The following is a 22,696-nucleotide window of genomic DNA, read 5'->3' as shown; positions in this document are numbered from 1 at the left end:
GAATCTCGAAGAGGGTATTGTAGCACGAACCCTTTAGAAGATGACGGAGGTGTACATGAGACTGGCAGAGGCTGAAGCCGGACGAATTGGACTAGCCATAAACGCATCGAAGACTAAGTACCTGAGAGGAAGAGTTTCCAGAGAAGACAGTATCAACCTCCCACCACGAATTCATATAAGCGGTGTTGAAATCGAGGTAGTAGACGAGTTCGTGTACCTGAGCTCACTAGTGATTGCTGACAACGACAGCAGCAGAGCAGTTCGTCAACGCCTTATGGCAGGAAATCGTGTCTACTTTGGACTCCGGAGGACGCTCCGCTCGAATAAAATTCACTACCGCACGAAGTTAACCATCTACAAAACCAGATCGGTGCAGCATAAAGCATTGCTGGTTAAAAACTTGTTTGTAAATCAAAAGTTTATTCTTTAAACAAAGTTTAGAATTCCTGTTAATGAAAGGATACAAACATCTCGTATATTTGATGCACTTTGCTAGTATACTCTTAATGTATGTGCTCTTCGAAAATGAGTATTTCATCGTAAATTAGTCCCAAGTACTTAACCTTGTTAGACCAACTTAAAATAACCCCATTCATCTTGACAACGTGATTATTGTTTTGCTTGAGGAAAAAGCCCTAGTTTCATAAGGAAAAATTATCAATTGAGTTTTAGAAGCATTGGGAGAGATTTTCCACTTTTGCAAGTAGGAAGTATGTTATTCAACCACCTTTATATAGAATTACAAAAAAAATCCAGAGCTTATACTATAACTGAATGGTTCGAGTTACATTATTTTAACCTAAGATTGTACTGTAAAGCATACATCCCTTTACAAAACTATTGTTTGCTCTTAAAAATATTCTAACCATGGGAAACACTAAAGCAGGTATTAGACGAAGCAAACATTTGCTATTTTTGGTACGAATTTTATTTGCACAAAATAAAATACGTACCAAAAATAGCAAATAATTGCTTCGTCTAATACCTGCTTAAGTCTCTCATAAAAACCTAGTAGGCCAAAAGCAACGATGCCGGTCTAATAAACAAGTCCTCAGTTATCCTGTACACCCTGATTTCTAAGTTTGTATATTTAATAAACAGAACACCACGAATACAGGATAAGTTATCCATGTTTGTGTGTACCACTAATAGTTTCAAACTAGGAATATGAAAAAATCGCTCTTTGCGACAGATAGTAGAATTAAATTATACTCTCTGTATCCAAAACCAAAAGGTCTCATCACATTTCACGAGTCAGTTGCGGGTATTACACTAAAGTCGCTTTTTACGCGGGAGATACATGTAAAAAACCGCGTAAATTCTGGAATCCGCGTAAAAAACCGCGTAAATTCCGGAATCCGCGTATAAAAAAACGCGTAAATTCCGGAATCCGCGTAAAAAAACCTGCGTTTATTCTGCAATCCGAATGAAGAGGAACCGAAATTCGCGCAAAAAAAAATACCGCGCAAATTCCGGAATCCGCGTAAAAAACCCGCGTAAATTCCGGAATCCGCATATAGAAAACGCGTTAATTCCGGAATCCGCGTAGATAGAAACCCGCGTAAAAAACGCGTAAAAAGCGACCTTAGTGTGTTTTAGTTTAACTGGCAAGAGGCCAGTGATGCAGAATGCAGTAGAGATGACTGAAATATGATTGCAAAAGTTTTCTGAAATCAGGATTGTCTATCAAAATTTGAATATTTTTGGATGATTGCTAACAATTACAGCGAATTATGCAAAATGAGGAACTAGCAACACTGCTTATCGATACTCACTCTACATTGCGTTACTTACACACCTTCACCACGTATCACGAGAATACAACTAACTAGTAAGTGGCTTGAATAAGTGTGGTTCCCCATACCTCTAGTTTATAATAGAATGGTCGCAGTAAAATGTTGATCTTTCCTTCATCAAAGATATACGTAAAAGCGATTACGAGCTGAGATCACAAGATTGAAGGTGGCGAAATAAGTGCGTGTATACTTTTTTTAACCCAAATAAAAGTAATCCTCATGCGATCCTCATATTGGTCCCAGATAATATGGACATTCCTAGTATAGAGGGTGAGCCGTTTGCCGTATCAGTAAACACCGAAACGTGTCAGTAGCTGCGCGAGTATAAGTTTATAATAATATTTATTTCGGTATAGAACACATGAAAGGGTGAAATGGGTAATGAAACGAAATAATAACGTCTATATTCAAGTATACTCGAATGCTACCTTGCGCAATGAATGGAAATGCCACGACACACCTCCAAAATCGAAAGGAGGTAAATGTAGGGACGTTGCGATACCATCGATACTAATACAGAATCGATCCTTCTACTTCCGATACTCGGATATTTGGTATCGATGTTTTGCCAGCGATACTTCATCAATATCGATACACACCTCTCAGTATCGAAAAGACTCAAAACAACCCTGTAAAGAAGAACGAACGAAGCAGAAAACTTGCATCGCATGCATGCATGCCAGGCAATGCTAATTTAACAGAAATTTGTATAGATTAACTTACGGGAACGATCCTTTTCTACGGTCATGCAGATCCGGAGGTAAAATCTACAGAGCCATGCAAGCGGCTCTTTTCGAAAACAGGATCAATTATTAAGGAAAAGCGTAATCTACTTTCGACTAAGTTTCTGGAGAAGCTAATGTTTCTAGATTCAGTAAATTTATAGACTATTTTACGAACTGACAGGTGTCACGTATTCTGCTGTTGATGATGTTGCTTTTACGTGCGTTATGTCAGCGGTTCCGAGCTTTCTGTCAAAATTTCATTCATAGAATGAGTTCAGAAACGTCTCGTAAAATGGTCTATATAAATGGTTTAATTGAATTAAACGTTTTATCTTGAGGAATAAATAATAAAAAGAATTATGACTTATATTTTGAATAACTGGTATCGCACAACGATACATTTAGGTATCGATACGTTAGCCTCAATACTATCGGAATATCAGTACTTGCTCTCGATACAGGTATCGATCCTAAGTATCGATGTTTAATGGTATCGCAACGTCCCTAGGTAAATGCAACTGACGTCACTGCAAATCTGGCTGCAGACCATTTGCACCGATACATAAGCGATCGAAGTTTTTATTCCGAATCACGCACAGAGGCACTCTGATCACAACACATTTCATTGCACATGTGTACGGATAAATTTTTTAAATTGCATTGGAAATTTCATCATTCTTGCAAGTGTTGCATTGATGATCGCTTTACCTTCGCCAGTAATCTGCGATGACATTGAATTGATGAATAGGGACTATGACTTTTTCATGATACATTTTTTTTGTAAAAATTCAAACCAAAACTAATTCTTAACACAGACCGAATAAAAGGGAAATTTATAGACCAAAGATAAAGTTATAAGTAAAAGCATCGCATGAGCTTCGCGCTAATATACCGATGCCCTTAGTTTGACTTATTTACGTAACCTTACGTAACCTCTCGAGCGCAATCAGATAATAGCCAATTCCAACTAATCTCCTTTTTTATCAATGGCTCTAAATGGCTTTGACATGAAACTTAGACGTCTTTTACATCGAATTATTGACCTGTTGATTATCTACTTGATAAAGTACCTAAGAATCCGGTTCATTATCTTTAGGTCTAAAAATCAAACATTATGTTAAAGCTATCACTGGAGGACGATGAATATTGAAAACATGCAATTAATTGATGGCGAGAATATGATTATCAACTATGATGATAAAGTGTAATCATAACTATGGTGATAAAGTGTAATCATATCTGATGCAAATTTGCGAAACGCTTCAAAACTGGCTTCAACATTTTCTCGAAGTACTTCAAAAAACACATCTACTGTGCATTTTTTTTTATTTTGGTCATCTTTTCAAACTCAGTGATAAACATCAGTAATGTATACCAAATCCATTGGGCATGAGCCAGCAATCTTTCATAGTTACTTAACCAAAATTGTTGAAAATAGTATTTTCGTATATGTAAACTACTTTACTAAATTGCTAAGCTCGTGGATTCTCAAATTTAGGTTACAAATCTTGTGAGCTTCGTATCGTTTCGCATTAAAATCATCAGCATCAAAGCCCAAGCTAATGCAATACACAATAATTTAAATTTTATCTAGTGAGCCTGCTCAATATGCGGGTTGTTATTTATGATTCCTCTTAGTTTACTAATAGTTTAGGAAGTATACCTGAAGCGTAGAAATGGGCGTAGTGAACGTGAACAGGGCTCAACACTTGTTAAAGACGCAGCAACAATCCTTAATCTTGACGGAAGACTGTTTCCCATTGACAATTGACCTTTCTGTTTATTGAACTCAGACTTGACAGCTAATAATGGCCAATAAGCTTTACAGCCATTTATATACAGGACCACTGCGGAGCTAGCTTCACGATTCTACTAGCAACAACATTCTTTTCCGAGTCGAAGTTCAAACGTACGATGACTGGATTGGTAAACCAGCATCGTACATCTTGACCATCTAAGAGGCGTATTGATTTCTAGTCCACTCGAATCTGGAGTTTATTAGTGTTACTGGGTGCTGGTAGAAAAAGTTCTATTGCAATCTAGCAATTTTATATTTTCATCAAGATTTGGTTTCATTCGTTAATGAAAAAAAAAAGATTGTAAAACTGTACTCGTTTCGTTCAGTTTTATTGCAATGAATTAAAAGTAAACATACTGTATTACACCGTTGTTCTAAGTATGAATAGATCAGTGCCACATTCTCTAAGGCAAATCACTACTCATGATGTCATTTCTGTGTATGTGTAAGATGCGCGATGAAAGCATACCGCGTGAATTCCGGAATCCGCGTAAAAAACCGTGTAAAAAGCGACCTTAGTGTATTAAGAACCGAAGAAAACCTATCATTTGCTTGGGATTAAATTTTATTTTAGTACATATCCCGTAGCTTTCGTTAATCGTAATTGTTCATAACAGTTGTTTAAACAGTCTCAAACAGTATAACATTATCTATTTCGTTTTTATCTTATTCTTTAAAAAAACAAATCCAGTTACGCAATATCACAAAACCAGTCAGATGAAGATTGACATTTCAAACTAATCAATATACACCGTTCGAATGAATGGAACTAAAATGGCACTCTTACCTCTTCAGTCGGTTCGTACATGATGTGGTAGTCTCTGGAATTCTACTGTCTGGAAGTTCAGGAAACAAGAGCTCACGCAGCACTGGAAATGTGCCTGTCTGCAACTAGCTGTTGAATTTGTAAACTACTTGCAACACTCTCGTATGTAATGTGGTAAAAATACACGCGTCCACTAATCGGCAAACTGGTATTAATGAAATTTCAGGTTATCGACAAATCAATCACTCGTCACGCCTGCGCCGAGCAGTTTACCAGTTTATCGCGATCGCGATCTAAACACAGTTCTTCCTTCGAATACCAAGATAAGTAGAAAATAAAGCACTGATCTTTGTATGAACTTGCTGTTATGTAAACTCAGAAGTTTTTTAATTTGGCTAAGGAAGAAAATATAATCTTAAACTGCCAACCAAAGCTGTTTTGGAACAACTGATAAGTAACTTTTGTCAGACTGCAACTGTAACGGATAGGAACACTTGAGCCAATAATGATTTTAATTGCATGTTTAAACCGAACTTCATTCAATTGACTGTGGGAGGAGACTCACGTAATCCGACACTTGCCTAGGTTCTTTTTGCATCAATTACATCTACTGCTTTACTGTGTCTAGTCAATTCGGCTTCAAACTAGAACTTGATGAGTGCAAAATGCCTCGCAACGCAAAATCAAGATCAAGAACTTTCGAACGTTGCTTCCAACGACAATTTCTTCGAAAACAAACAAACTGCAATGACTGAACTTATCCGAGCAGGACACGAATCACAACTAGCGCTAGTCGTGAGCCATCGGTCAGAGAAAAGTCAACGCCAGTGTAACGAATATTAGTTAAGAATTAGTTTTTACGACTACCAAATCAGACAGCAATACGAAATGCTCGCTGACACACAGTATTGTATCGTCGAATATAGTACCCGATCAATCAAAAATATCAGGATTACAACTAGTCTTGATATTTTGTTACGAACTTTTTGTATCAAATTGTGTTCTAATCTTGGTCTCGTTATTAGTTAAAATATCAAAATTCCTATCAAAATTACTCACTGATTATGACAAATTATAGCATGTTTTGTAAGGTTTTTGGCAGAAAAAGATCAGAATTGGTTAGAATGTACAATTTTGTCAATTGAATAATAAATTTTGTTATAAATATAGTTTAAAAATACACACTTTTGAACATTCAACTGTATGATAAATGAATTTGATATAACTCTGTACCTTTTATCATTCTGGCATATCAAGAATATTACTGGCTTTGTTATTTCTATCCAGTTCAGCTTGTTATGTTTGTTTGTTATAATCATTTGATCGGGTAAGAGTAAAGTCATGCATGTGAAGTGTATCATGAGGCTTAATTAAATGTTACTTCTCAGCGACGACGCTATGCAAACCATGAGTTACCGAAGTCAAACTGTCGGTGTTTGTTTTTTTGTGTTTTGTTTTTTTAGTACTAAAACATTTTTGTTTACATTTTCTCCATAAAAAAACATCATGTGTTTATAAACCAAAATATGGTGAACACTAAATGCTAACTTGGAGGGCCCTTGTTAGTAATGCCGCTGCCATGTAATGTATTAACTTTAGATTTTAATTTTAAGCATCAAGAACCAATGACTGCAATTGGTTTTTTGTCATTCGATGTGACGCACCAAATAACAAATTCAAGGCACTCAGAGGGCAATTGATGTCACATTCTGTGTGGGAACGTCGTGCGCGTTCATTCAAGATATAAATCTACAAATGCACTAGGCTCCCTGTTTGATGAAAAAGTATAACTGTTTTCTATGTGCGCAATCTTAGGCTAGAACCCCCGCGATAGAGTGTCTAGAGTAAACCCCTTGGTTCGTAGGCACATATTAGGTGTGGCAAAGATTATTGTTCAACTGTGCGGATTGCACCCAGGCTTCGAAATGGTCACGGTAGAACCACTTTTCACTGCGATAATCGTCTTCTTCTTCCTCTGACGCTACCAAGGCTCGCTGTCTGAATACATTCTTAAACAAACATGTCAAATGAGTATCGCCATCACGACGTTATTTTCCTCAAACGTATTTTGACATTTTTTCTAGTAATGCGAATTACGCACGTTGAATGCGTGTATTCTGAAAATTATTTATATCATTGATCTTGTAATAATATTTCTCAACATAGATGAACGAAGTAGACAGAAATAGGCCGAAATAACATCGCTAAACGATTGACAGTGTACATCTCTTTGATACGCGAGTGTCGTTTGACTATCCTGTTCTTTCTGTCGGCTGAGCGGCGATGGTTTGGTTGTTTTACGTTTACGAGCGAAAGTCGACTGTGACGCTTGCTAAGGAAGCGAGATCAAATGAAAATGGTGACCGTTTACAAGCCTGATTGCACCTCGGTTTCGTATCAAATGCTATACGTTTAGCTCGTAAATATACTGACCGCTATCAAGAGGATCATTTGAAATTACAGCCCTGATAAGTGATGATAAGCGAGTTGTATGATTGACATGGAACAATATAATTTTTCGAAGAAAAAAATCATAGAAGAGTGTTCATTTTCGGAGTCGTATACAAAAACTAAAGTTTAGCTACTTATATTCACCTGTTGAAACCTGACCTCTATACTCATTCTATTGGGCAAAGGCTCTGATATCCACTATTAGTATAGAGGACTGGTACTGGAACTCTCTTCCGAGCTTGGATTCGCATATGCGTTGAATGGTTTGTTAGACCAGCTTCGTATCTCAAGCCAAGGAGCAGAGAGGAAATATACCCATTTCTTCTACTTAACTTCGGAAGCGATTACAATCTTTTAATAAAATGAAAATTAAAATATATGAAATAGTGTTGATATGTCATAGTTTGTGGCAGAACACACAATATAAATTTTGAATAAATATTAGTAAATAATTATTTCATCACAAAACATCTCAACATTTATTTTTAAACAACTAGCTCAACAACCGGAGGCCGTTGCATCCAACCTTTTTTTCTAATTATTTTAGTAATTCTTATGATTGTTTTTCGCGCTTAGTCCGTAGTCCGAACTTGTAGCACATACTATGCGCATTATTTAATTTTGGTGGCGCCTTCTGCAGGCAGAAAAGGCCAAAAAAATGATCCCAAATTAAGTTCAGAATCGCCGAAAACCTCTACTAAAGGCCAGCAAAGGCAAAAATAAAATGATTCCAAATCAAGCTCATAATCGCCAAAAACCCCTTCTAAAGGCTAGAAAAGGCCAAAAAAGAAAATGATCCCAAATTAAGCTCAAAAACCTAGAAACCCCCTTCTAAAGGCCAGAAAAGAAAATGATCCCAAATTAATTAAGCTCAGAATGGCCGAAAACCCCTTCTAAAGGCCTGGAAATACCAAATGAAAAATGATCCCAAATTAAGCTTAGAATCGCCGAAAACCCCTTCTAAAGGCCAGAAAAGGCCAAAAACCCAAATGATTCCAAATCAAGCTAAGAACCGCCGAAAACCCCTTCTAAAGGTCAGGAAGGGCCAAAACAGAAAATGATCCCAAATTAGGCTCAGAATGATCAAAAACCCCTTCTAAAGGCCAAAACAGAAAATGATCCAAAATTAAGCTCAGAATCGCTGAAAACCCCTTCTAATGGCTAGAAAAGGCTAAAAAAGAAAATGATTCCAAATAAAGCTCAGAATCGCCGAAAACGCCTTCTAAAGGCCAGAAAAGGCCAAAATAGAAAATGATCCCAAATTAAGCTCAGAATCGCCGAAAACTCCTTCTAAAGGCCAAAACAGAAAATGATCCCAAATTAAGCTCAGAATCGCCGAAAACCTTTTCTAAAGGCCAGAATAGAAAATGATCCCAAATTGAGCTCAAAATGGTCTAAAACCCCTTCTAAGGGGCCAAAATAGAAAATGATCCCCAATTAAACTCAGAATCGCCGAAACTCCCTTCAAAAGGCCATAAAAGGCCAAAATAGAAAATGATCCCAAATAAAGCTCAGAATCGCTGGAAACCCCTTCTAAAGGACAGAAAATGCCAAAAAAAGAAAATGATCCCAAATTAAGCTCAAAATCGCCGTAAACTCTCTCTAATGGCCAGAAAATGCCAAAGAAGAAAATGATCCCAAATTAAGCTCAGAGCACCCGAAAACCTCTTCTAAAGGCCAGAAAAGACCAGAAAAGAAAACAATCTTAAGTTAAGCTCAGAATGGCCGAAACCTCTTTGTAAAGGTCAGAAAATGATCGCCAATCTTTAAGCTCAGAGTCGCTTGCAAAACGATTTGTAGGCGTGAAATAGAACGATGCAAGATTTGCGTAACAATAAATGTATTTTCGATAGTGCAATGATTCTGTTAAACGGTTAAGCGAACGAGTAGTGTTGACTGCTAAAACAAATGAACTTCGAAATTAAAGTGGAATTGATGCTTTACTGTAACTGGTCTACATTTGGTTGGTAAAAAAATTTCCGTTGAAAAACGACGTGCCATCGTGCACAGATTATCACTCAGGAAGTTGGTGAAACTTGAGAACGTTGATGTGACAGTTGTGTGTACTAGAGACGGTCGGGTATGGGAAATTTGTTACCAGTACCCGACTCATCAAAAATTTTCAAACCCGTGCCCGACCGAACCCGAAGTCGGGTTTGTTTAAAATACCCGTACCCGAACCCGAAATTTTGGTTTTCCAGCTACCCGAACCCGACCTGTACCCGAAAGAAAAATACCCCGAAATTGCCAGTACCCGACCCGTCCTGGATTTTTTTTTTATTTTATTTTTTTATTGTTTTTTTTTTTTTTTTTTTTTCAAAATACTTGGCTACCTAGCACATTTTATGCACTGATTGTCATATGTGATTTCTCGTCCTTCTGGAATCCTTCGTAGCATCTGTCACTAAGAACGTCCGCTCGTCTGATGTTGAAAAATTTGACCATTCTTATCACGCAGCAAAATATCTATTCATAACTGTGTACGGGGAATTTGGGTTCCATTTTTCGTGTTCATTACCTCATATTAAAATTGATCAGGGACTTCAATGATTTATTATGTATGTTGATCGTATGGTTCATATAAACAACTGAACATTTTTATTCTGTTTTCGAGTGATTATTAAAAATTCAATAGAATTTTTTTGAAAGATTCATAATAACTTTATAATGAACCAGATCGAAACAACAAGAAGAATAGGGTAAATCAACCTATAGTGGACCCCTCTATTTTATTAATCTATGTTTGTGATGCAAACTGGCTGGACGAGATGTTTTCCGATGGAAGTTTTTTGAAAATCACTCGAGTTTTAAGTTTATATACATTTACACAGACTTGCGCAGAGTTACAATAATTTCACTATTTCATATCTCACTACAGTAACTATTCTCTAATTGGGCACGCTTCAACTGGGTTTCTTTTTAACTGGGCGCTCGTAACTGGGACGATTCCCAGTTAAAAAGACAACAAACGTCAATTATCAAAACGATCGGGGAGAACGTAAATGGCGAACATTGAAGGGTCCAGAGATGCTTTTTACTTCTAGTTCAAATTGACAGCTCATTCTGGTTCATTTAACACACCCACAGCTTCGTATCCGTTTCTCCCTCGAAGACCAAGACTATGCTAAAACACCTAGGCTTGAAAAGTAATAATTGAATTCTCATAATGCACGAAAATCAAATTACCCGTACCCGACCAGTTGAGAATTTTTTAATCCCGTACCCGACCCGAACCCGAAGCCTTGGTTTTTAAATAACCCGTACCCGACCCGAACCCGAAAAATATTTTTTGGCGTTACCCGAAACCCGACCCGAACCCGTCGGGTACGGGTATCGGGTAAATATACCCGTACCCGACCATCTCTAGTGTGTACTACGATCCGAAGCTCGGGGAGGAAGACTGCCTTGTGGACCTGCCACGAAGTGGACGAAATAAAAGCGATGGATCCCAATTTGAACAACAAAAGCGAACAAGCTTTATCTAAGGCAATCGTCCCATTGAACGATGTTGGGCAAGAGATATTCTCGCCAACATGTTCAACCAGCGGATACCAGCGGAAAAGATCAAACGAGAATGGGCATGAGCGTCTAAAATCGTTACTAATCAGTCTGTGTAGAACCTTATGAAGAATGTTAGAGGAAAAGTTCGAGAAATTACTTCTAAATGAAAAAGTTATCAGAAATCTTTCATGAACTGTTGAGAAACCAAATGTAAGACGAAAAGTTGATATAAATAAAAAATACTCATTTCTTAACGAACTCACGATGTGCCCTTTCTTTCTGGAACGGTCTATAATCCTCGCATACGTGCTTCTCGCAACGGGTGACATTTAAAATTTTGGACTTTTTTCGAGACTTACTTAACAACAAACACTCTCAGAGAGAAGTGAGAGTATGAGCAGAAAGAGAGTTTACGTATACAGTAAACTCTCTTTCTGCTCTTTATGCTTATGCATGCTCAGTTTTGTTCAAAATGGCGTCGAAACAAGAAGCATTCCGCAAGGGCATTGTAAAATACTTATTGAACTGCACAAAAATCTTGGCAAGAAATTCACGGTAAACTTTATTAAAAGCGAAAATCTTCCAGTTTCAATAGCGTATTATTTCTTGCAAACCGCAATAACAATTCGCCAGAAAGGTAGTGGAAGCCCGACCAAAGTTAAGGACAAAAAAGGATCTCGTTCTTCTTGTCTAAACCATGTTTCAAGTCCAGTGGTTTGGCTATCAATCAAGATGTGTACCAGAACGATTGTTTGAAGAAAATGTTTTTTTTTTTAATCAATAATAGTATATTTGACACGGCAAAAGAAAATGTTGATTCTATTCTATGCCGGTGAAAGGTATGTGTTTTGGTCAGATAAAAATAACTGGAGAGCAACGAACTGCAAACAGTTGATTGGTAGAATCAAGAGATGCATTCGAAAATCGACGTGAAGGCCGGTCACGAACCTTTCTCAAATGCTCATTAATTTTTTCGTTGCCAATGAATGTGTTTTCATGAGAAATAAATCGGTTTTTCTTCAAGTACATTTCCCTTTTTAGCAGCAGCTGGTAAGAATTTGAAATTCAAGATGTCACCCGTTATTTCTTACACAGCTAGAGCATATCTTGAGTATATTGCTTTTTCTTTAAAGCAGTAATTTTCACAGTTCAACCAAAATGTACAATACAAATTTTTATTCAATTTTCGGCAATACGGAGTCTGCAGGTCCGCTGGTGTTTAATAAAAGGTAGCTACCAACATTTGAGCGAAGAATCCGTTTTTAAATTAAATCTCGTTTTGAATTTATTGTTATAGGGAATGTCATCCAACAAAAAAATCGTGTCTGCTCTGATATTTTTGATTATATTTCTGTTTAAATAAAATATATATTACAAAATAAAAACTTTTGATAGATATCAATTTTATCACAAAAATTTGTAAAGATCTACGATTTTTTTTATAATCATATTTAAGTACCGATTTTTTAACTAATTCAAACTATGTTTAGTTTATCGTGAAATTTTAATAATACATTTGGGCTAGTAATGTAGTTTGCAAAAACCTGTTTGTTAAATAGCGAGCTTTTGGCGTGTAATACTTACTCTCCGTAAGTTATGGAATGTGAATTGAGCTGATTCGATCACACAGCATTTTCAATTATAGAATATTATTACCACCAGCCATAAACGCCTAGTAGAGAAACTAACGATGTAAGTTATAATGAAACAATCAAAAATACTGAAATATATTTTTCCTTTTAAATATTTTAGAAAATGTTTCATTCCCAATGAAACTCGCATATCAATACTCGCAGTAACGCATTGGTTTTAAGTTTGTGATTCTATAAAATCTATCTGTTTCGGATATATTCCTTGCCAACCTGTAGGGTATTTTCATAAGTCACGGTTTAGTTGTGATTCTGTACAATGGAAATTTCCGTTAAAACCACAAAAACTACCATGACATCATCTATCCTCCGGTCATTGAAAAATCAACTTGGTTTACTACTAGCACGGAAGCGACACATAATAGACACGTACCTGTACTAAACTAAGGTACGCGGTGATGATTTGCTGATTTATGATTGCATAATAGAGCAGCGTAGCGTCAACAGTCTACAGCGCTAACTGTAATATAACATCCAATTACGACTGCAAAGTGAACATTTCAACCAAAATGACTGCTTGATTGGTTTTTAAAAATTTACTTTGTTTTTGGCGGTTCGAATCTTATTTTGGAGAAAAAATTTAAACATTCTTCGAAACATCCAGCAGGTTAAGAAAATCTATAACGAGCGTCTTAGCAGAGTGATTGAGATCAATCAAAGAAATAGTTATCGGTTTCCGTTATACTCTACTAAATTTTTTGGAAATAAATATTGAAATTCAGTCCGCAAACTGTATGTCACAGTCGAAATATATATTTGCGGACTGAATTTCAATATTTATTTCCAAAAAATTTAGTAGAGTATAACGGAAACCGATAACTATTTCTTTGATTGATCCAGCAGGTATTTTTTTCGCAGGAGCTCACATAGCTTAAACAGTTAAAATAATAGCAAAAGAAAACGAAGTTTAAAAACACAACTATAACCTCAATAGCGAGGTTGCAGTTTGATTAACATTTAAAACACTAGACATAAAAACAATTTGTTGAAATTACAGTAAATCGATAGGATTTCCGACGCACCCAGTCAAGTCGGTGATAGTAACGGCAAGTCTCCGGCAATGCTCCAGTACGTTAGTTGATGTCACTAATCCAAGATGAACGCAATACAGCTCGTAACAGCGAATTTTATTCGCAGCCGTTCTCGGGAAACAAGTTTCTATCAGTCGCCTGTACATGAGAAAAGCACGTGAAACAATAACGTCGATCCCTCCGAGCGAGTGGGTATGGCTTGAACACACCATCCTGTTAATCTAAATTATACAACAAAACTAATACTTACTGATAATAGTCGCCCGCTAGAATTCCGGGTATCAGCTGTGGCTTTGTTGATACGGTTGAAAAATCTGGAAATTCCTTCGGTTTCAGAGCCGTTCCGTTAATGTCCTCGAACCAGAGAAAGTAACCGTAACTATAGGTGATGTCCTTCCAGATCATTGACATATTACCCTTGTGGAGATAAGTACGCGAAAGCTCCACCATAGACCAAATCTAGAAGAGTTAATGACACGACATTTTACACCAAAAATATGTGAAAGACGTTCTGGGTTGAATTAATTTCCGTGTAATGATAGTTTAGCTGAATTTATTACTGTTATTTGGCTATGGAATACAGAATTAGAGAGAGCATATCAGCGGAACTGATAGTAGGCAAAGGTCGTTTCATTGTCATTCATGCTCCTTTGACACTGTTGTGTATTTCAAGAGATAACACAGCCATCCGATTCAATCAAATTCAAACAAACATTGCCTATCAAATGCACGTGCAACTAATAGGAAAACGTGCTGCACCAACTGTATATGTTGTAGCAAAACAGTCTAACCAGAAATTTCAATGCATTTCATCTACTTTAGTATTACCGGAAACGAGGCAACTTCGATAGTGCGGGTAATATTGATGACCTGCACATAGTTGCGAACACTATCGAAATCGCATTCTTTCCGTTGCAGCCGTTTCAATAGAAATTTAGAAATAAACCCGGTCTCACCGTTTTGCTGGAGATTGCCTACCCGTTGCTTTTCTATAAGCGTGTCTTAAATTAAAGTATGTGTTGTTTGGTCGATAAATATCGTGATAAATCTAATGACTACGCAGTATATACCTTTTACCGAACCGCGTCAACCGAAAAACGTTTTCTTTTTCTCGGAAATAGTAATAAACAAATACTTAAAAACTAATAAGCTTTGAGCAAGCATAGATTCGCGGTGTTTGACCAAGAAAGATACTCATCGCTTTCGTAATGAGGTAACTTCGTGCGCAACATCGTTAGATTCCGTCACTTACCACGGTGACGCAACCTTTCCTCTCCGTCGCAGTCGTGGAGATGCAGAGGTAAATTTGGTCTCCGACAACAACGACTGTTACAACTCCTTCCTTACAATCTCCTTCCTCACCCTAACGACCGTAAGGACGTGGCCGGCTCGTTATGGATCTATACAAAGCGGAAGCTACTGAATTGTTGTACATTAAAAATGGTAAACTAATCCCAAGTTACCATATACGTGGTTCGGAAAAAATCTGAGATGACCTTTTTTTAAATTATTTTTTGTTTTTAAATAAATTTTTCAGTGTACGATTTCAAATATAGTTTATTTATAACTTTAAATGAAAGTTCAGACAATTCTTTAGAAGTTTTTCATTGAAAACTTTTCACAATCTCTCGTCATTATTTAGATTTAACGATATGAGAAAAAGAAGTTTCATTTCAAAATTTTTCAAATGTTAGTCTAGATGATGTAATGTGTAATAAAGTTTGTTTATTTACATTTGTAGAAAACAATGAGGTTTAAGTTTTAGATCGCCAATTAGTAAAAGAGTAAAAGATTGAAAATTGGAAGCCAAATCGGAATCAAAAGCTGTCATAATCAGAACGTGCCAAAAACGGAACTTACCTATAGGTACTGATGATTTCGCAAGAAATTACAGAAAATTTTAACTCCAGAGCTAGTTTTTGACGTTTTGCAACAAACCGAATTGCAATCGGTCAAACGATGATCAAATGTGAGCAAATTTAGTAAACTGCATTTCCTTAACCAAAATGAATAAATTTTAACCTGAAATATCGTTATTTTCGTTCCCAAACTAGGGCGGGGGTTTTGATGAAAAATGTGATCTTTAGAATATTGAAGAGAGAATAACCTACATCAATGAAGCAAAACGGATTAAGAAAAATAGTGGTTTGGCGCACTCACATCACTCACTCGCACATGAAATAGTATATTTTCTGAAAACTCTTTCGTCAAAATAAAGTTCTGATACTTGTACCTTGTTTTGCGAACAATGATGACCGCATGGCAGTGAATTGAGTAGGCGACGAAAAAGTGCAGTGATAAAATTTCCTTTTTAGGTGACAGAAACAAGCCCAAGAATTAAAAGGCCAGAGAATGATAGGGAAAAAATCGGAAAAGAGAATTGTTTCTCACCGGGGTTTCAGAAGGTTAGGTTCAAGTCTTTTGTATTACAAGTTCCTGGTTTAAAAAATTATCATATCCGTAATCGGGCTTCTGAAAGTCGTGTCTCAAAGTCGTCAAATATTCGATTTCGATTTTTTTAAGGCCAAATATCTTGATAACGCATAAATCGTCGAGATCTGGCGCCTTACCTAAGAAAAACTTTCAAGATTTTTTCCTGAACAATACTAAATCTCGAAGTTTTATGCATTTGTACAACATTTGATTTGAAAAAAAAAGTTGAGCCCTAAAGCCTCCCCCGCCCTGAGCTCTACGCCATTGATTAGCGGTGAATAGAAAATATTCGTAGCAAAGCATGACATCTTTAGCCCATAGAAACATTTGTGCAGCCAAATCAAACAATAACATTGAAAAAAATTTTTAAATTGAGATCTCCTAATAATCCCCCTGTTTATAGACGTCAAGGCCGCGTACCATACTGTTAAGGTGAAACTGGACGGTGCTTTTTGTCCATACATTTTTGACAATTTTAATCGTAAAAATCTCAGATTCCACCTAATAAATGGCGCTTGAGTTGTTACTATATGCATACGCCAGCGGTACAACCAATCGATTAAAATTTCGCACACGTAAATTGAATGATTTTAAAAAAAATTATCTTAAAATTTGGGCAAGATTTCAGCACGGAGTTTCACCTTAAGCGCAGCGAATTTCGAGAAACTATGATAACTGATTCGTGACTGTTTGTATCTAGAAGAGTACTTGGCTGAATCTCGCAATTAGTAGATACTGGGTGCAAGTAGAATGTATTCACGAGGTAAATGTAAGATTTTTACTTAATGGCGAATATCGAACTGAACTAGCCGGTTTGACCCGCGTATCAGTTCATTTCCTGTTTCGAAAAAATAGTGGATGAAGAATACAAATCATGAAGAAGCAGGTTCTATTTGTATATCAGTACAAACATTTGAAAATGTTAGAACAAACTGCTTTCACTTCATCTTCAAGTATATTTTGTATGCAAAAAATAGGTATCAACGCTCATTTTTTGCAAAAAAAGCTGCTTATGTATCTCTGGATTGCCAGAATCGTATGAAGTACGCCAATTTGTTATTTTGTGAGAAATGATTCCAGCTTTATAGAGCCAACTCATAGAACTTCATTACAGTGAGAAATATAATTTAAGCTTGTGCTGAAGAAAATATTTTTTAGAAAGGCCAAAAATGGTTTGATTTGAAATATTAAACTGGTTATTAGTCAAACATCTATTTTTTAAAACCTTTAAAATGTTTTACTTTCCAGGCGGAGCGGAGATGCAATATGTCAAAATATATTTACGCGGTTTGAACAGGTTGCCTCAATATTTTAAACACAACCATGGAAAAGAAAGATTGAAAAACAATTATAAATTGTACGTACTGTTACAGGAAGCACTGACTTTTAAACGGTTGTTGTTTGCGATTGACATTTGGACGGCTGCCAAACCGAACCAAGCAGTAATCAGCGTTCAAAGTTTTACAACCACGTATGTTTTATGCAGGGTGCTTCAGGGATATCATCATGAACTGTGTTAATGCTTTCACTTTTTTGTGAAAGATAGATTATTAATTCTCAAATCCACTGGTGTTAATAACTCAATTTGTTAAAAAATGGCGCTTGGTTCGGTCTGGTCGCACACAGACCATTTAATGGTCATTTTATTTTTCTTTTGGATTGAGAAAAACATTAAAATAATACTCACTCGTTCCTTCAGAATATTAGACGAATCTTCTTGATCCAGCCCAGGTGCAACAATTCTTCCATTGTTTCTATCGATATGAATAAAGTGGACCAAACCTGGAAAATCTTCTAGATACGTGTAAGATATCAGTCAAGGAAAAAGCTACTAAATATCATAAAATTCACGCTATTCAATATTGTTTTGAAAAGGATATGATCCCATACTGAAATTTTTCTGTGATTTAACCTGCAGAAAGTTGAAAACTTCCGTTAGTTTATCTTCGACCATATCAGCTATATCTGATACTCTTTGCAATCCGTGTTCCAATGTGCTGCATTCAGCACAGAGTAGTTTGAAGACTTCCTTTACCGCTTCAACAAACATTGGCATGTTTGATTCGATCTTCACTATCAATGCACTATCGGAAGTTTTAAAGAACTCACTATATCGTTTACGCAAGTTATCCCATTTGGATAAAAAGTGTTTCACAGCTTCATCTGCCTCTGGAGTGTTGTGTTTAATTTTTTTCAACGAATCTACTGAGTGTTTAACGTACGTTTCTAAACCGTCGAAAGCCGAACGTAAATTCTCGACATCCATCTGCATTTGCAAATTTCGTAACTTCTGCAGTGCGAAAAATACGTCGTACAAATTCCCACAGAGACTTATGTTACCATGTTCTATCAAAAGAACCAAAAACACATCGTCAAAAAGTTTCGAAACGTGGATGATATGTGGAATGCAACCAGAAGTATTGTGATTATTCGATCCTTGCAGAAATAACACATGCGATTCAATTCGTTTGGAATTCTCTCCACGATTTAAAGTTTGACAAAATATGTTCAAAAACAGCATATCCGCTGGTGATAATTCCTGTGCCTGACGACTGCTATAAAGCGAAAGGAATTTGTTTCCAACGAACATGATCGAATGGCTGCGTTGAGAGTGGGGATCCTGTTTTAGTTTTTCCGTTGCAGCCTGGAGTGCAGATACCACAGTATTTTTAACGTCAACGTTAAGCAACAGCTGCTCGATAGCCTCTACTAAAACGCCTTGGTTCTCGCGGTACAGCTTGCGGTACGTAATTATCAAGTTCGTCAGCATTGTAGACTTTCTGGTGTCATTTTTAATTCTAGAAACAAATGCGAGATGTTATTTTTTATCGTTGTTTATATTGTATAGAACTCTTACATGTATACACTTGGACCACATATATGCTTCAGAAAACATATGCAGACACCCAGCTCACGTTTGATTTGTTCTACTTCCAGTGTACTTATTTGCACAAACAGATAACCCAAGAACTATAATGATAAAACGTTAGAGGTGAATGATTGTAGCCATCTGCACGATTTCTTATACTACGATTCAATGAAAATAGTGCATGCTCTCAAGAATACTTTTTATCTGTGTGGTTTATAACTTGCCTTGAAAATAACAGAATTTTTATATATCGCAATAATTGAAGCCTACAATTTGTCGCAAATAAAATGGTATGTCTACCCTAGACCTTTAAATAGCAACATGATACCATACGGACAGTAAGATGTAACCACAAGAATGCAAATGTGGTCGAATTACCGTTTCAGCACGTTCATTGGACTATGACTAAGTATTTTGAACTTTTACACGACCGTATAAATTTTGCAATCGACATTATCATAGTTCGCGATTTTGAATAATTTATGAAAAATGAATTCCTTTCAAGTTTCGCTGAGTTAGTGGAGTTTCTGTTGATATGACATTCGAACAGCATCGTGGTTCATTACGCATGGCAACGCAGTATCACTTTTAAGGTTTCCTTTTTCTATTCTTACCTCATCGAATACCAAGTTCAAATTGTTCTCCATCTGAATCGAAGTATATGCATTATCAAACTGACACATCATAATCCGTTGCGAAGCGATTAGAGGACTGAAGATTTGTATCAACACGTTACTGTCAAGATCTTCACGTATGTCCTAGAAATTATTAAATACATTATTTTTACTATGCTATTGCATGATGTTTGCTCACAGTTTTATCGTCCTGCACTAGTCCAAGCTCGGTTGCATGTTTGTACATTTTGGCACGCATAGCATCGTTTAAATTTTGATACATTAGATCATTGTTGTGATCAAATATCAATACTCCTTCCATTTTCAAATATGTACTACCAAACACAATGTTTTCTATAGGAAATCAGAACTTCGTCTTTGAAAAAATCCTCCTTCGTTTGGCACTTCCAGTAGCTGCTGTCTGCGCGGCTGTGATTCAATGTAGAGCGTGTAGAATCGAGGAGTGCTACGCGTTATCGGAAATAATGTTCTGTTAAATAAGTAAATAAATTATGGTAAAATAAACCTTCCTTTGTTTATAAATTTTTTTTCTCAATTCATCACAAACCACTAATAATTCATATTTTATTCAACGGTGTTGGGTGTTTTAGAAATACTATTCAGAATATATTTCTAGTGAATGATCATTGAAGATAACGTTGAGACAAAGTTGCAAACATATAACCGATTTTCCAGAAAATATTTTCAAAACTACACTAGTACCTACTCGTTTTAAAATAATGTTGCAAGCGTTTGTTCAAACTTCAAGAAAAAATCGTTTCATTCTTGCGCAATAGACCTTTAATAAAATTATTATTACTTTCGTGCCCTTGCTTTTCTCACATCTTCGTAAACATTAAACGGTTCGGTGGCGTCCTGTCAAATCGGCACAGATAAGGATATACGTTACATTACGAACCAAACAAATGACTCTATAATCGTACAAGTTGTATGCAAGTTTATGAGCAATATCTGGAGCGTTTGGGATCGAACGGCTAGAACTTATCGTTTATGAAGATAAGAAACTGTGGTCGAAAATTTTGGTTTGGTTGAGTCTTTTTTATGAATCAGAGCATAAAACTAAAAAATATACCAGAAACCACCCATTTTAAATCGCTACAAAACTATTAATTTTAATTTTGCATTTAATTTATGACAAACAAGACGATTGATTAAAATCCCTCAGAAAATACTGTTTGTACGCACTTTAAAATCTCACTGCCAGTCGCGAGATCTGAATGAATTACACAGACGACCCACAGATCGAAACGGAGTTAGGACAGGGGTAGTTTTTAGTCACCAGTCTATTTTCGAAATATCACCATCACCAACATTCAAAACAATGGTTCAAAACGTAGCAATAATTCATTTACTCTTGTAGTCTTAATTTATGCTGTGTCAAAAAAGCTATATCGAACATTGCTTCTTGGTGTAACAGTTCGTGTACCTCGTATTTCAACGATTCTTCGTACGCATAGAGGATACTCGTATCGTAGAGCAGCATTTTACAATTGGCCAGCGCTAAAATGCAATTCCTCAGTCGTGAGATCACTTCCCGGTCTTGCTTCGAAACCGACTCATCCAGGTTTTGCGTAAAACCACCTCCTTCTAGAAGGGTAAAACTACTTAGCATAGATACACAAAACCATCTATTTATTCTTACCTTCGCCATCAGTGCTGAGCATAGGCGAAATCCAAATAAAACCATTGTTTCCCAAAATAATTGATGCACCGCACGGCAGATTGTGAAAATGTGTTTTTCTTCGCTTAATCAGTGAAGGAAAAACTTTGACCAAAATTCCTTGACTCAATTTGCCATATTTCAAACTTCTGGTATGTAGCGATAACACTCCATCAGAATGTACATTTTGTACTTCAGCTGAAATGAGGTCTCCCTCTTGCAGATATTTACGCATCTGTTGCTCGTCTTCGACGCCCCGTCGACGTAGCTCTCCTCCGGGCAAATTGACGGAAGACAGCAAAAGAATCGAATCAAGCCTAGAATTTGTGTCCACCTTCCATCGTTTTTGCTGCACGTCGATAACCCGTGCTACTATCACGTCGCCGATTTCACCAACGTAACGGCCTTTCAAAGGTTTGACAGTGATTAATTTATTGACTTGAACCATTACACCAGCTACCGACGATTTGATATCTTCATCTTCCATGTAGGTACCATGTCCTCTATAAATGAGGAAAGCATATATTTCTATTTGGTTGGTCTATTAACTCACTATCACAAAAAATACGCCCAACTTACCGCATATATCCTTGTTGCGCTGTGATCACTTCTCCGGGTGTGAAAAGCCGTGGATTATTATCCCCAGACAAGAGCGATAGGTTCACTCTGTCTGAAGCAAGTCGTATCATTACGTTTGAAGCCATTAAAAAATATAGATGTTGGAGTTACTCAAGGTAGCACAGTTACAGTCGAAAAATAGATATTTAACAATTCCAGAAAACCATGCGCTGAGCTGAATGCAGAAACACTAATATCGCGGTTCATTTGGCATACCGGTTATGATAAATAAACAAGAAGGCACATCTCAGAGCAAAGCAGTGAATATGACGTTTTATAGCAGCACCTCTAGTGGCGAGTTTAGAAATGCATAAAATCCATATATAACGCAATGTAACGCTCCATTGAACATTATGAAAAATTTTTATCTGAAGATGAGCTAAATGATACAGTCAAATAAGCCACTCGACTAATCCTTGATATGAGCTAGTCCCGGGGTGGTATTGCACATTTCGATTCGAGTGATTTCTGCAGGTCATGCTATCGCTGTCAAATCTCATATATTTGCCGCGTTCACGGTTCCCCTGACAGATATGAAAAAAGTCCAGCAAAAATTTCATTTAACTTGAAGTACTCCAAAGCAATAATTCTTTTGTATGAACTACAGTGTTCAAAATCGAATACAGATAACTCAAGTTTTTTACTATTACGTAAATTGTTACATGTATGAAACATGCATGTTATAAAAATTTAAAAATGTGTTCTTACTTTCTTATTATGATTTTTTTCTGTGTAAATTAAGACTATGCATAGTCCCAGTTTCT

At 36.6% G+C, this 22,696-nt stretch overlaps 3 protein-coding genes across 4 annotated transcripts in view; all 3 read right to left on the bottom strand.

Moving 5' to 3' along the window:
- LOC129720811 (hexokinase type 2) overlaps positions 1–5,864 on the bottom strand; it is a 33,162-nt gene extending 27,298 nt beyond the window's left edge. The window contains exon 1 of the mRNA XM_055672575.1: positions 5,107–5,864. Within this exon, the coding sequence (XP_055528550.1) occupies positions 5,107–5,127 (21 nt within the window). The 5' untranslated portion in view covers positions 5,128–5,864. The remainder of the gene's footprint in view (positions 1–5,106) is intronic.
- Positions 5,865–12,366: 6,502 nt separating this feature from the next.
- Positions 12,367–20,470, bottom strand: LOC129724422 (BLOC-3 complex member HPS1). The gene is made up of 8 exons (XM_055679316.1): positions 20,361–20,470; positions 19,833–20,123; positions 19,634–19,777; positions 19,008–19,120; positions 18,032–18,948; positions 17,838–17,953; positions 13,968–14,176; positions 12,367–13,855 (listed from the first exon to the last, which is right to left on the bottom strand). The coding sequence occupies exons 2-8, from the start codon at positions 19,953–19,955 to the stop codon at positions 13,678–13,680; spliced, it is 1,800 nt and encodes a 599-aa protein (XP_055535291.1). The 5' UTR covers positions 19,956–20,123; positions 20,361–20,470; the 3' UTR covers positions 12,367–13,677.
- A 509-nt stretch (positions 20,471–20,979) lies between these two features.
- On the bottom strand, positions 20,980–22,178 carry LOC129722939 (exosome complex component RRP4). Of its 2 annotated transcripts, none has more exons than XM_055676806.1 (3): positions 21,894–22,178; positions 21,297–21,817; positions 20,980–21,241 (listed from the first exon to the last, which is right to left on the bottom strand). In XM_055676806.1, the coding sequence occupies exons 1-3, from the start codon at positions 22,016–22,018 to the stop codon at positions 21,003–21,005; spliced, it is 885 nt and encodes a 294-aa protein (XP_055532781.1). In that variant the 5' UTR covers positions 22,019–22,178; the 3' UTR covers positions 20,980–21,002. The 2 variants fall into 2 exon arrangements, with proteins under 2 accessions (XP_055532781.1, XP_055532782.1); XM_055676807.1 differs by having other exon boundaries at positions 21,297–21,842; positions 21,894–22,026.
- Positions 22,179–22,696: the final 518 nt, after the last annotated feature.

The sequence above is a fragment of the Wyeomyia smithii genome, chromosome 2 (assembly GCF_029784165.1).
Source record: "Wyeomyia smithii strain HCP4-BCI-WySm-NY-G18 chromosome 2, ASM2978416v1, whole genome shotgun sequence".
In the NCBI taxonomy this organism is placed as follows: Eukaryota; Metazoa; Arthropoda; class Insecta; order Diptera; family Culicidae; genus Wyeomyia; species Wyeomyia smithii.
This window is presented reverse-complemented; position numbering and strand designations above follow the sequence as displayed.

Excerpts from the sequence above, each read along its gene's own strand:
- LOC129724422 (XM_055679316.1), bottom strand. The coding sequence starts at position 19,955 with ATGGAAGGAGTATTGATATTTGATCACAACAATGATCTAATGTATCAA. Across the intron at positions 19,121-19,633 it reads TGAACTTGGTATTCGATGAG|TTCTTGGGTTATCTGTTTGT; the intron begins GTAAGAATAGAA and ends TTATCATTATAG. Across the intron at positions 17,954-18,031 it reads GAAAAATTTCAGTATGGGAT|CGTATCTAGAAGATTTTCCA; the intron begins CATATCCTTTTC and ends TGATATCTTACA.
- LOC129722939 (XM_055676806.1), bottom strand. The coding sequence starts at position 22,018 with ATGGCTTCAAACGTAATGATACGACTTGCTTCAGACAGAGTGAACCTA. Across the intron at positions 21,818-21,893 it reads GCGCAACAAGGATATATGCG|AGGACATGGTACCTACATGG; the intron begins GTAAGTTGGGCG and ends CCTCATTTATAG. Across the intron at positions 21,242-21,296 it reads GCTCAGCACTGATGGCGAAG|AAGGAGGTGGTTTTACGCAA; the intron begins GTAAGAATAAAT and ends TTACCCTTCTAG.